The sequence below is a fragment of the Perca fluviatilis genome, chromosome 11, assembly GCF_010015445.1.
Source record: "Perca fluviatilis chromosome 11, GENO_Pfluv_1.0, whole genome shotgun sequence".
In the NCBI taxonomy this organism is placed as follows: Eukaryota; Metazoa; Chordata; class Actinopteri; order Perciformes; family Percidae; genus Perca; species Perca fluviatilis.
The window spans coordinates 24,000,714-24,013,511 of record NC_053122.1 but is presented as its reverse complement, the minus strand read 5'-3'; the positions used below and the strand labels follow the sequence as shown (position 1 = coordinate 24,013,511).

At 42.0% G+C, this 12,798-nt stretch overlaps 2 protein-coding genes across 9 annotated transcripts in view; one reads left to right on the top strand and one right to left on the bottom strand.

The window, feature by feature from the left end:
• Positions 1-961: 961 nt before the first annotated feature.
• On the top strand, positions 962-7,138 carry fam131a (family with sequence similarity 131 member A). Of its 2 annotated transcripts, none has more exons than XM_039815149.1 (5): positions 962-1,174; positions 3,840-3,951; positions 4,044-4,220; positions 5,912-6,052; positions 6,196-7,138. In XM_039815149.1, exons 2-5 carry the CDS (start codon positions 3,861-3,863, stop codon positions 6,711-6,713), a joined length of 927 nt encoding a protein of 308 aa, XP_039671083.1. In that variant the 5' UTR covers positions 962-1,174; positions 3,840-3,860; the 3' UTR covers positions 6,714-7,138. The 2 variants fall into 2 exon arrangements, with proteins under 2 accessions (XP_039671083.1, XP_039671082.1); XM_039815148.1 differs by lacking the exon at positions 962-1,174 and adding an exon at positions 3,235-3,548.
• A 1,362-nt stretch (positions 7,139-8,500) lies between these two features.
• The window catches only part of clcn2a (chloride channel, voltage-sensitive 2a), a 41,063-nt gene continuing 36,765 nt past the window's right edge, over positions 8,501-12,798 (bottom strand). For 6 of the 7 annotated variants that reach the window (XM_039815142.1, XM_039815140.1, XM_039815138.1 and 3 more), the window contains 5 exons: positions 12,202-12,270; positions 11,618-11,656; positions 11,414-11,518; positions 10,409-10,495; positions 8,501-10,264 (listed from right to left, as the gene is read on the bottom strand). In XM_039815142.1, the coding sequence (XP_039671076.1) occupies positions 9,749-10,264; positions 10,409-10,495; positions 11,414-11,518; positions 11,618-11,656; positions 12,202-12,270 (816 nt within the window). In that variant the 3' untranslated portion in view covers positions 8,501-9,748. The remainder of the gene's footprint in view (positions 10,265-10,408; positions 10,496-11,413; positions 11,519-11,617; positions 11,657-12,201; positions 12,271-12,798) is intronic. The other variant, XM_039815143.1, reaches the window with a different exon arrangement.

Here is a 12,798-nt window from a genome sequence, read left to right as displayed (position 1 = left end):
TATCAGTTTAATTCAGTCGCAGCAGGCCATCGACTCAATGCAACCCAGGTCTCAGGTTTCATTTACATAAAAATAATTCCAATTCGTTACATGCAGTAAAGTAGAGATTTTTAATTGGAAACAAAAATATAAAAAATATTCTTGGATGCATTCCATATATACAAGATATTCCATATAGCCTACAATATACAATGATCCTAGAAATCCTCACAGAAGGTAGAATCAGAAAATGTTTCTTCATAAATTACTTAATCAGCTCATGATTTCAGCATTACTAATGAACCTGGTGCTCCAGATACAATCCACACTGTTATGTTAGGAATATGTTACATTAGTTTGTGGTTTTTCAATGAAACATTTAGCAATATGCTCCATGTAAATGAAATTTATGAAAACCTTTTAAAATGATATTTCTGTCTTATGGCTTAAAGGATAACACTTTAGTTCAGTGTTTTTTTTAAGACAATAGTTGTAAGCAGAACATTTTTAATTTTTAGGGTTATATTTGTCAACTATAACTCAACAAAACAAAAAACAGGCAGTGAATGTGGGACTTGTTGGTAATCGAGCCTTGGCTTGAATGCATTTTGTTGTATTTTCAAATTCTCAGTCTCTCGTTGCGGGCTGTAGCTATAACTGGACAAATAAGGTCAAACTGACATGGCAGTCTTTTTTTTTTAATCGCACAATTGTTTTCAGATATTTCCAGCGTTTTCTTGATATCAGACTGCAGCACATTTTCGCACATGAACCGCATGTCCACCCTGCATGCGTCCTGTTGAGTATGTTTACCAAATGACTGCGGATGTGCGCGGTAAAGTAGGCCTGTATTTTAATAGAAAAGCAGCTGCAGTGCTTTTCGGGGCCAAAGCTGCAGGTTAGGCTACTGTATCTTGGCTGCACGGGGAGAGAGGGCAGTGGGCGCTGTGACACCGCCTTGCGTTGATGACGCTTGCCGTCGGGAGATATAACCCACATAGCCTACCGAGCAACAAATGGTGCGTCTGAGCTGGAGACCTAATGCTGGAGTTAGGAAGATGTTTCCGCAGACTGAGTGGCTTTAATGATCCACTGCAGAGCCCGCTGCAGGGGGACAGACCGCGCGCCATCATCTGTTGATCGGATTGGAGACAATTAAGCGCATTATCATGAGCCACCGCGGTCCGACTTACAGGTAGGTAGCCAGAGTCGTTGACAGCGGAATCATATTATATATTATAATAAGCGAGCATGCTTCGAGCTGTAGAGGTGCATACTATAAAAGGCAGGGGGCTCTCGGCATCTCCGTGCTGTTCATCCGATGCAGGTATGGAGCCATTGGTATGCAGATGGAGAATTCAAAGGTTGCCAGGAGACCCGCTGCTGCCTCCGCGTCTCTCGTGCGTTATTTTCCTCATAATTGCACACTACGAGGCCTACACCCATCAATGGCGGGGCGAGTGTATGCGTTATTTAGCCGTCAGCGTGTCGCTTCTCTAAATTTCCAGAGAGAGAGAGAAAAAAAAGCATCACATCAACACTGCAGCTCCCTCCATTCATGCCAAATACGAGATGTTTGGCTGCAGTCAAACTGGCTTAACTCCATCCCACTTGTTGGTCCTATATAAGTCACATCACTGGCTGTGTGGATGTCAGGCGATCGTCCTGTTAGACACGTTTAGTCATGTGCATGTCAAAGAGGCACACAAGCAGTCTGCCTCTGCAGGGAGTGGGCAAAAGAATCCAAGCACCTCATGAAAAATGACTTAAAGCAACAAGGTCATTAGATTGCAAGCGCTGTTACACATGTTGTTGTTAGGATGAATGGTAATTAGCAGCACTTGTCAGCTGGTAATCAGCATGTTGAAGTGGGAGTTTTTTTTTTGGTTTTCCAAAAAGCAGCACCACACAAATTAACCGCTCCAGAGAGGCCAAATCATGTGCAGGTGCACCGGTTCAAAAAAGAAAAAAATATCAAAGGGAACAGTCAATTCAACTAATGATTATTTTCATTATTGATTCATCAGTCAATTATTACATGAACGTATTCAGTTTACATTGATGGATAAAACAAAAAACACAGACATTTGAGAAGCTGGAACCAGTGAATCAATGATTTAGTGACCAGTTAAATCAATGACCAGTTATCAGCACTAAAACAGATAACTGCATCAACAGATGAACACATAGTGAGATGAACAGGGATCACAAGTTTAAACCAGATGAGTGACCTACAAACTGTTTACAGCATGTGGTTACCAACCTAGGGGTCGAGACCCCTTCATTGGGTCACAAGATCAATTTGAGTGGGCACTATATACTTAATTGGATAGAAAACGGGAAAAATGTTATACTAAATCTCTTTATATTAGATTAGTCTTCTGTCTTCTCTCAAAACCAACAATTCGTCCCCAACAAGCAATCCCAAAATCACACTTTTCTAACCCCCAACCTTGTCTGGTCGCTAAGATTATCCAAATCAAATGTTTGGAGGGAAAAATTTATATTTGGCAGAACTCAAAGACTCTGTGACGAGGGCTATTTCTGTTTTTTTTTTATTTTTTCTGAGACACAAACTAAAAAGGTTGGGAATGGAACTGCTGGTATACAGTGTATGGTAGGTGGTGACAAATGCCTGCTAATTAGCATATGACCTAAAATAATCCACAATTCTAATAGTTCAAAGTAAAAACTGATTTCCATTGCGTGTGTCTTATTTTGTCAACATGATTCAAGACATCCATGGTGCTATGTCTGAGTCTCAGGAGGGAGCTGACACCACAGGCTGAACATGTGGAGTGTTTATCAATGTTGAGCATGAGTGATGTGTGCAGTGCTCACAGGTATATTTTGCAGCTAATGCTTACCTCTGATAAGTGTTGAACGCCACTCTGGCTTCATATCACTGCCTCCCAGCTTCCTACCTGCCAGTGTGCCTCTGACACACATTTACTGTCATTTTTTACTTTAAAGCACGTAAGCCTTTAACCAAGGTCTGCTTCCTGAGCTGCTTTGGGAGCCGATCTGCTTAAGGATATCTGTCAAGTCATGCACATGCTCACAGTTGTGTTCAGGCAACATGTTTCCTGCTCGTTGAAAGACTCACCTGCCCTAAAAACAAGACATATTCCAAGCTGCTCCAGTAGATTTCGCTGACCCAACTGATCTACTGGGTGCAGTCATATGTGTAATTGTTTTGGACATGGAGTTATTTGGGTAGCAATATCACTTTTAATAGGGATCAGCAGCTTTGGAGGGAGCAGGCCTGAATGGAGCTGCTTACCAGAGCTGCTCAAATGCCATGGGATTGCACGGTCCGCAAGGAGACTGACCTCACCTCCCTTAACCCCAACCATTCTAACCGGTTTCACCGGCTTACTGTGGCTTTAGCATTACAGTTAATGTAGGGCATAGCTGTTTGCTCGTCTGTCTGGTGGTTTAAACCAGTAAACCCAAGCTGTGACTTTTAGTTGTGTTGCTTTGCTGCGCTGTGACACCATCTCTGCATGTCCACGATGAGGCTGAGATCAAGGAGTAGAGAAAGAAGGGAGAGACAAAGATAGGAAGAGGTAGGAAAGTTTTTTTTTTTTTTTTTTTTTTTAAAGCATTCTAGATCTTCGTTTGGGATAAAGCATTTATTTTTGGCATGGAGGCCACAGCCGTATGTTTGTCCTGTGATTCATATTTGAATTTGAGGTTTTTTATTTAGATCCTATTAGAATGTTTCTCACATTGGAAAAGTAAACATGAACTCTTTTGAATACTGAAACAGCGGACTACTGCTGGATGTGACGCACAACAGAGCTTTTGTGCATTGGTGCAAAACAAGGAGTTTTGCTTAAATCAAATTTGTCTCGCAGGTGAAATTCGAGGAGAGTGAAATGATTCCGAAGTCAGGAAAATCTCCGGCAGACTCGAGGAAAAGTGTCGGCATCCATGAGTTTGCAGCACTTGCCAGGTCCTCCTTAAATGGTAATGGCCTTTTGTGTTTTTCAACTATGATGAAATGTTTGTGATTAAAGTTACAACTTCATACACTGACCTGTACCTCGCTCTGTGTCCAGGTATCTCTCAGGCTGTGAAGGACCATGTAACGAAGCCCACCTCCCTGGCTCAGGGCCGGGTCGCCCACCTCATTGAGTGGAAAGGTTGGCCCAAACCTGCGAGCCCACAGCCAGCCGCCCACTTTAGCTCCTACTGCCACCTGACTGAAGGAGAGAAAGAGGCCCGGTTTGCTGCAGGTATTCATCTCTGTAGTCTCGCTTTGCCAGACCTTCCTCCACAGCGCTGCGGAGGAAGGTCTGGCTAGTCCACACAGCATTCCAGGATGTGGGGGGAAAAACGTGCTCTGGTTTATTGGCATTTCTTTAAACCAATCGCAATCGTCATGGCCCCGGTGCCGCTGCAAAATAACCTCGGGAAGGAACTTGTTTTGGTGGAACATGTATACCTTCAAAGGTTGCTTTAGTCGTTCTACAGAAAACTCAGATTGGACAGATAGTCTAGCTAGCTGTCTCAATTTACCCTGTAGAGATCAGCAGTTAACCATAGTCCTCATAAATTGACCGGAGTTGAGAATTTCAACACAAAGAAAGCGTAAGGTGACAGACATCCGGCCAAAATGAAAGGCATATGGTGTAATTTCCCGGAGTGGAAGGTCGTGGATATACAGTAGACTGTAATCTCTGAGACCTTTAGCCAAGAATATGTTTTGTATCCAGCTTAGACTGTGAACTAGCTGGTCTCTGTACATGCATCCTTTTCCTTAGCTTGGTTTAGCTCCAGCATCATCTCCTGGCAGGCTGCCACCTTCTGTCATGCACCTAATCCCTTAAAACTCCTGTATGTCAGCGGTCCGCTCCGCCCACCGCGCTGTCTCTTGGGTGATGGCTTGTCTTGGCAGCAGATGGTGGCCTATTATTTAGACACTCTCCCAGAACACTTCACTGCCCACCAATGGTACAACAGCTCCTGCTGTTTTGCTGTGACTCATCCTGTCTGGTGCCGACGACATCGGCGTGGTTTGATCAAGAGAGAGAGAGAGAGAGAGAGAGAGAGAGAGAGAGAGAGGCGGGGTACATAGTGACTGTACAACATGTACGTCATAAAGTCTTTATCTTCTTTTTTCACACTTTGATTATTGCTCCAAAATAAGGACACTTTTTCCTGCATTGTAGATTTCCAAAAAGCTTGTGACAAGAGATGAAACAATTAGTCAACTTAACGATTAGTAGATGTACAAAATATTAACATTGACTGTTTAGATAATTAATTAATTGTTTGGGTCACTTTAAAAGCAAAAGCAACATCTGCTGACACCAAATCTGAGTATTTTTGGCTTTTCATTGTAAACTGAATATATTTCTTTGGACTGTGGTCAGACAAAATTAGCAATTTGAAGATGTACCCTCCGGCTTTGGGAAATTGTGTGTGAACACTATTATAAAATAGCAATCAGCAGATTATGAATCCCTACGTTTGACTCAGTCTGACATAAATTTTCATCGGTTCCTAAAATTGATTTAAATTGGTATATGGGAAGACATACATGAAGTGTTTTGTAAAATCTGGCAATATGGAAACAAATTAACTTTCAAAAAAGAGGTACAAGTTGTATTAACACTTCTACCTTGTTTAATATATACAGTATGTTGATGTAATGACAAACACCAGAACAATCAGATTCAGTCTTACTCTGTTAGATACATTAATGCAGTGACTGCCATCCTCCTAAGGAGTCACATGACAAATCTGAGGCATCAAGATCCGAATTTTCTTTAATGTTAGCATTTTTTTTTTTTATTTACATCTGAAAGTTTAAATAAAACAAGGAAAGAAAATCACCCTTTGGTTTAACTGGTCACAGGCAGACTCACACAACGTTTCCTCCATTGTAAGAGGTCATTCATTTATTGGACTTGTGTCTCTGCAGGAGTGGCTGAGCAGTTTGCCATCGCTGAGGCTAAGCTGCGTGCCTGGGCTTCTATAGATGATGATGACGACGAGGAAGACTCAAACGATGAAGACTCCCACACCAACGGACGGACTCAAACCGCCTCCAGCCAGAACGCAGGTATCCACCGTCGCTACCATTTTGTTCATTTTCATCACTCATCGTCTTCATTAATGCATCATCACTGACAAAATCATCTTCCCATCCCCTCCCCCAATTTTCCATCCATCTCCAGGTGTTCTGACTTTTTGCTCCTCCCTCAGACGTAGCCACCTCCAATCCTATCAGCGGAGTGCCATGCCAGCAGGTTGATGGCGGCGAGGCACCGCCCTCCGACAGTAGCAGCAGCGGGGGCAGCCTGCTCTGTGGTAGGCCTGCGTCTTACAATGACCCACATTCATCCCAGACCAATTCACCTACTTTAGCCAGCGACTGCACGAGTCCCTTCCTGGAGGAGGAAGAGGAGGGACATAGGCTGGGTGGTCGCGTGGAGCAGCCGGCCCTTTTGCAGGAGCAGAGCAGCGAGGTCTGCATCCTCAACAAGCCTGAGTGGAGGCCTCAGGCCAGGAGCAGCAGGTTCGACTCCTGCTACTCCACCTCTCACTCGGAGTCTCCTGGAGAGGAGGACGAGGAGGACGAGGAGGAGGAAGGCAGCGTGTTTCATGAGTTTCGAGCGTGGCATTCCAGCCGGAGAAGCTTCTTCTCTGACCGCGCTTCCTCTGGAGTGGCGTCCTTCGATGAAGAGGAGAGGGATGAAGTAGAGGAGAAGAAGAGTATTTGATGTGATGTGTTATCCGTCTTTATGTCTCTTTGAGTCCGTGTTGATTCTGGATATGACATAATCTATTCTTTCACTGTAAACCTCTCTCCACCTCCTCTTCTTCCTCTGATCATCTCTTCTCCACTCACTGCCTTCTGTCTCTTATCCTCTAGGCCTTTCATGTACTGATCTAGCTCCTGTTTATCGCTGCTGTAAACAGTATATATATATATATATATATATTGGAGAGTTCAATCAGAATGTAAAGCTGTTGTTTAAACTTAGTTTTGTAAATTTTTGTGAAGAGTCACGTGTTGCATTGGTTTTCTATGGATATTTTGTATCGTTGTTTTTCTGGGTCATGCTGTGTCGTGGGTCGGGCTATGTTTGATACTGAATGTCTGAATGTCCTGCTTATATATAAATACGTTGTTTTTTTTTGGAAAGATTTTGTCGTCTTTTTTTCAACAAACTAAACATTTAAGGAAAAAACACAATAAACTTAACTTTTTTTTTTATTTAATCAATCACTCATGTACAAAAACAATTTCATGTTCTCTGAAAAATAACGATGGCTGTTGGATTTTAAATGCATTATTCTCCTATGTACAATAGTATGTACGTAGATCTCATCAGTGTATTTATATGTACAAAGCATATACAGGCCAGTGCCATATAAAGGGAGATACTACAGACTTATTGCTTAACTAGATACGCTGCAAATTAGCTTATACTCTCTCTACATTTAACTCCTTATACGTTATCTTATATGGCAAGCACTACTTCACATTCTATATGCAAACAAAAAATGTAACCACGCTAATAAATCGTTGCACAAATGTTTACATATTTTTAAATGAGACCGAGTTGTGTGCTGCGATGATATCACATAAGATTGAAATATGGCTCAAAAATGCGACAGCATGAAGCTAAAAATATCACATCCATTTGAGGGTCATAACGAGGACTCACACACACCCTTAGCTCTATGACAGTTTGTGGGTATCACTGTGCTTCATACAGTAGTTACATTTCTCAACATTGTATTAGAGGCCAGGCTGGATTAAATGTACTGTCATAAAGATACGTGTAACATATCACGGTGTTAATATCTACAGGCCGCATTTGCGTGTGTGTGTGTGTGTGTGTGTGTGTGTGTGTGTGTGTGTTTGTTTGTTTGTTTGTGTGCTCTGTACAACAGCCAGTCTTTTCCTTTCCCTCGGAGCTCAAGTGTTGTTCACTTTATCATGCTAGAAACACGTTAAACACACAATTAAATTCACATAGAAGAAAATGCAGAGGCAGTTCAAGTGACAAGACTGACAGTCTACATTGCCCTTATTGAATCAGCCCCTATAAAGCCAAACAAGGCTACATGTGCAGAAAAATGATACTCATGGTAATTACAATGTGCTTCACAATTATTTGGAGCCCTGAAATACTTTGAACAGCAGATCCCAGTTGATTTTGGGGGCTGATATTGACACCAATATTTGGTAGTAAAATGAAAGAAAATACTGATTATTATGTGTGTTGTAAACAATGGAGTCTTGACAAACTGACACTGTAGCTACTAAACCACCTCTTACTGCATTACTGTAGTTATTGCATATCGGCCAACATATAACCAACGCCACTATATTTTATTATTATTAGCCATTAATTATGGCCCTCTGATGTATTAGATCAGTGCTAGTGAATAGGTAGTAGTTTGAATTGATAACATCATGTGCTCATTAGAATGTTTTGTCTTTGTTCTTCTGTGCTTTCATGCTTATTTGCTCCTTTTATTTTCACTCTTTTTTTTCCTCTCTCTACTTGCAATGTAATTGAAGTCATGTAACAGGATGGTTTTTGGCATGAAGACTCAAATTATGTGTAAGAGTCCAGATCTTTCACTCACTCTCTCACTCACTATGAAGCTGGGAACACACACACACACACACACACACACACACACACACACACACACACACACACACACACACACACACACACACACACACACACACACACACACACACACACACACACACACACACACACACACACACACACACACACAATATTCTATACTTTTATTTTGAACAAAATCCATGAAAAGACCAAACTAGTGTTGTCATTGCCTTCTTCGTGGAGCTCCACAAAAACTATTAAAAAGAGTCAAATTCCATATACACACCATCCTTCTGCTCACTAGACTAAAATCCACGGCTGAAAAAAATGCACTATTTACTTGAGTAATTTAACCTCTAGTGCCCAGCCGTTTCAGGAAATGACTTAAATAATCTCACCTAAAGGTCCATTATTAGATGTGCTCAAGCTTTCCATCATTTCACCTAATCAGACCTTGCTAAGTTGTCATGAAACTGTAGTTTTCAAGGCCATTCTTGACCCTGGAAACTGTAGTCTCAACTCAACTTTTAAGCTAACAGAAGTCCTTAAAGTGTTTAGTAAAAACAGATATTTTAACATCTACAATTCCATGACAGCTGGGCGAACTCCATCTGCGGATATTATCGAAAGCTCCAAAACAGCAGTTAAAACTCAGATACGCTTAAACATTCGTTACCCCACTGATTTATTAGCATTTCACGGCTTTAACATAGTCAGTCTCACAATGGATAGATACAAAAATGGATCAAAATTAATGCGGCATAACCAGAGATAGCGTCTTTTATATTCCACACATTCGTCTTGTCAAAACCTTGAGCCCATATTAGTGGATAATGTAGACTCAAGGTTTTGACCACATGTCAAAGATTCAGGCGGCTTATTCGAGCAGCAGCTAATGTCGCCTCGAGCCTAGAGGCAGAGATGAGGAGCTTTTCATGGGATTTTGTTGGCAGCAATAAAAATATAGAATAAAAACAGCTTTATCCTGTAAAACAAGCATTTAAGCACAATAATGAATGTCACATCTACTCATGCCCACGCTCATTCGCTCTCTCACGCCACACAATGTTAGAAACACAGGTATCTAGGCTGGACTTCAGGGGGGAGTGACCTCTACACATGTAAGACATTCATGAGGCAACAGTAAGGATCCCCTCCAATCATTCTGATTGATGCTTAGTTTGGACGGGGATACCCTCTCCCTCAGGTTCTGATTGGTCCCTGCTTATTGATGGACTCCGCTGTTCTTGCTCCATGTCATCCGGCTCAGGAGTGTGGGTGGGGGGGTCATAGTCACAGGCCAGCTCTGATTCCTCAGTGTGGGAGGGGCTGCAGTCAAAAGTAAACTCTGATTGCTCCTCGGTGAACGAGGGGCTCTCCTGGAGCACCAACTCCGACGACTGACTTGAGACGTCACCGGGGCTGGTTTCAAACTGCAAATTTGATTGGTCCGAGAAGTTGACGGGGATCTCTTTGTAGGCGAGATCTGGCTTGTCCACCACGTCAGGACGCTTGGGTTCGCGTGGCAATGAGAGCCCCCTGTGGCGGATGCAAAGCTTGTGTAGTTCCGTTACCTCTGATACACTTGTGCTGTTCCCACAGTCACGGAAACTGGCCAACGGAGGGCGCACTTTTACTCCAGTCACTGTCACCGAGCCCTCTATGGCTTTACGCAGCTGGAGATACAGAGCCCCAGCCGACAGGGGGGAAAGGAAGAAAGCAGGAAAAGGGAATAGCAAGAGAGAAGGTGAGCATTATTGATCATATACAAAAAAAAATCATCTATCAGAAGCTTAAACAAATAAAGGAAACATGCACACCTCTTTGAGAGAGACCACTCCAACCAGACGCCCCATGCTGGTAACATAGGCGTGATCCAGACCCAGCAGAGAGAAGATAGTGTGGGTCTGTGGAGGAGGAGAGATGGGTCATGGCCTTGGTACAGTCTCAGAGAGGGGTTTCATTTGCATTTTGGATCAGGGTCATAGAAATTACTATGCCAGGATCAGACAACATGACTAGGCAAACATAAATTCTTGCTGCGAGACATGGCTTCGGATGCCAACCAATCATAGATTGCCATATTTTACTTTGTGTGACGTACATAGGTAATAAGAAGGTGCCAGGGCCTGACTTTACTGTTTCACCTGGCAACAGAAAAACAATATGTATGTATGTAGTCACAGTTTTATGAATGAAAGTGAAACCAATCAAAGTCCCTCTGCCCTGAAGATGGGCTCCATTTTTTTACTTACAGTACTTTTGCTACTTTAAGTATATTTTGATGTAAATACTTTTGTTGTATGTCATTTTGAATGCATGGCTTTTTCTTGTTACAGAGTATGATCTATTTCTACACTATGGTATTGCTATTTTTACTGTACTTAAGTAAAAGATCTGGGTACATCTTCCACTGCACACTACATGAGATAAAATGAGCAACTGTCCCTCCTGATGCTCATTTAGCTGATATTCTCCAGCATTAATCAAACCATTAAAACACAAGTAACAAATTACATTCTAATTAAGTGTCATTAACATTATTTAACATTGTTCAACAAGGATTCATGGACCTCATTAGTTAGTGCCATGTCCTGTATGTTAAGCTGTAACGTTAACAACAGAGAGGACATTTAGGCTACACAATGAAACTAGATTTTGAAAGCATCAAGTTTGTATTTCGGTCCACTTGTAAGAGGACTTAGCTAGGTAACTGCTGTACAAATATCTGGGACATTATTGTAAAATATTCATATGATAAATAAAATAGCCTACTATGGTAAAATGGTCAATGTCATTTAGGGCTTTTTTTGTTGATATCGTACCTTATGCAGAGATGTTTGCTCCACCAGCTGGAAGGGAGCGGGATCAATCTTGCAGTTCTTGAAATCCACCGGCTCATCGAGCTGCTGCTCCTCCCACTCTGCTATCTGCAACGAGAAGGATGACGGGACACTACAACTTCTGAACTCTTTGAGTTGTAAAAGTCATTTATGCATAATTTCTAGTAAGTGTACTGTATGTCTCACGTCTGATGGGGACATGCCATCTTCCACTTCAGTAGATTCCTAAAAAGATGAAATCAAGTAAGACATACATTGTCCATGTTTACACATTGTGTACACTACATAGTGTACCAGCACATACACATTACACAGGGAGCAATCTGAATAACCTATCTAGAGTTTCAGAGGAAACGCTGAGATAAAAGGCTTGGTTTATGGGTCAAGCAGGGCACCTGCCACCCAGTACCCATAAAACCATACTGACAACACCAATAACACCATTAACCATTAAGAATCAAGCACCTTCAAATTAAACACACATTTTCCAAAACACACGATGACACCACCACACGCAGAACAAGCATCACAGCAGCTTATGTTGAAAAGAAGATGAAACCGTTGCCACTTTAAAAATCGCCTCATCTCTCTCTCTCTCTCTCTCTCACACACACACACACACACACACACACACACACTTTGCTCTCTCTGCAAAACCACTCTAATGCTTTGACTGGCGCACTACTAATATTTTTGTCCAGCACTCATTACGTGTGTGTCGCAAGGCAACGGTTACTTAGCAACAGTCTCTAGGCGGCAGACAATCTTACCGCCATGGAGATCCTCACTCGTTTGGACTTGGGCTTTCTTTTTTCAGGAGGAGCCGGCCCAGCCGGGCTCTTCCAACCGGGGAGAGAAGGCATCAACAACACAGCACAACATTAACAGAGCATCTTACACGGTGTCACTGCAACATTGGATCCACTTTGACTTCTACTACTGGGAGAAGTCCCTGAGATGCGAGCACAATGTTGCTGAAAGGGTATAATTACTACACCACAGATGAAAGTGAGAAAAAATCTGTACATGAAACCCAATGTTCATACAACATTGGGGGATTGATACACTGCCAGAATAAAGGTTTTTGAACATTTTAACATTTTTGTTTAGCACTTTGAGTCGCTATGTTTCGTAATTGTTCCCTTAAGGAGTTTAAGGTTGAAAAAAAAAAAATCATCTTATCCCACACTGTCTGACACTATCGCATACTATTTAATCAGCTTCTTGGTTTCTAGTGAAAAGCCTCGAGAACTATCGGATGGATTGCCGTGAAATTCTGTTCAAACATTCATGTATCCATCCATTGTCATAACTTTGATATTCATATGACTTTGCATTTTAGAGCCATGCATTTTGGTCATTTTGCT

Coding starts and splice junctions, on each gene's coding strand:
- fam131a (XM_039815149.1), top strand. CDS start 3,861: ATGATTCCGAAGTCAGGAAAATCTCCGGCAGACTCGAGGAAAAGTGTC. Junction 3,952..4,043: donor TGCCAGGTCCTCCTTAAATG/GTAATGGCCTTT, acceptor CTCTGTGTCCAG/GTATCTCTCAGGCTGTGAAG. Junction 6,053..6,195: donor CGCCTCCAGCCAGAACGCAG/GTATCCACCGTC, acceptor CTCCTCCCTCAG/ACGTAGCCACCTCCAATCCT.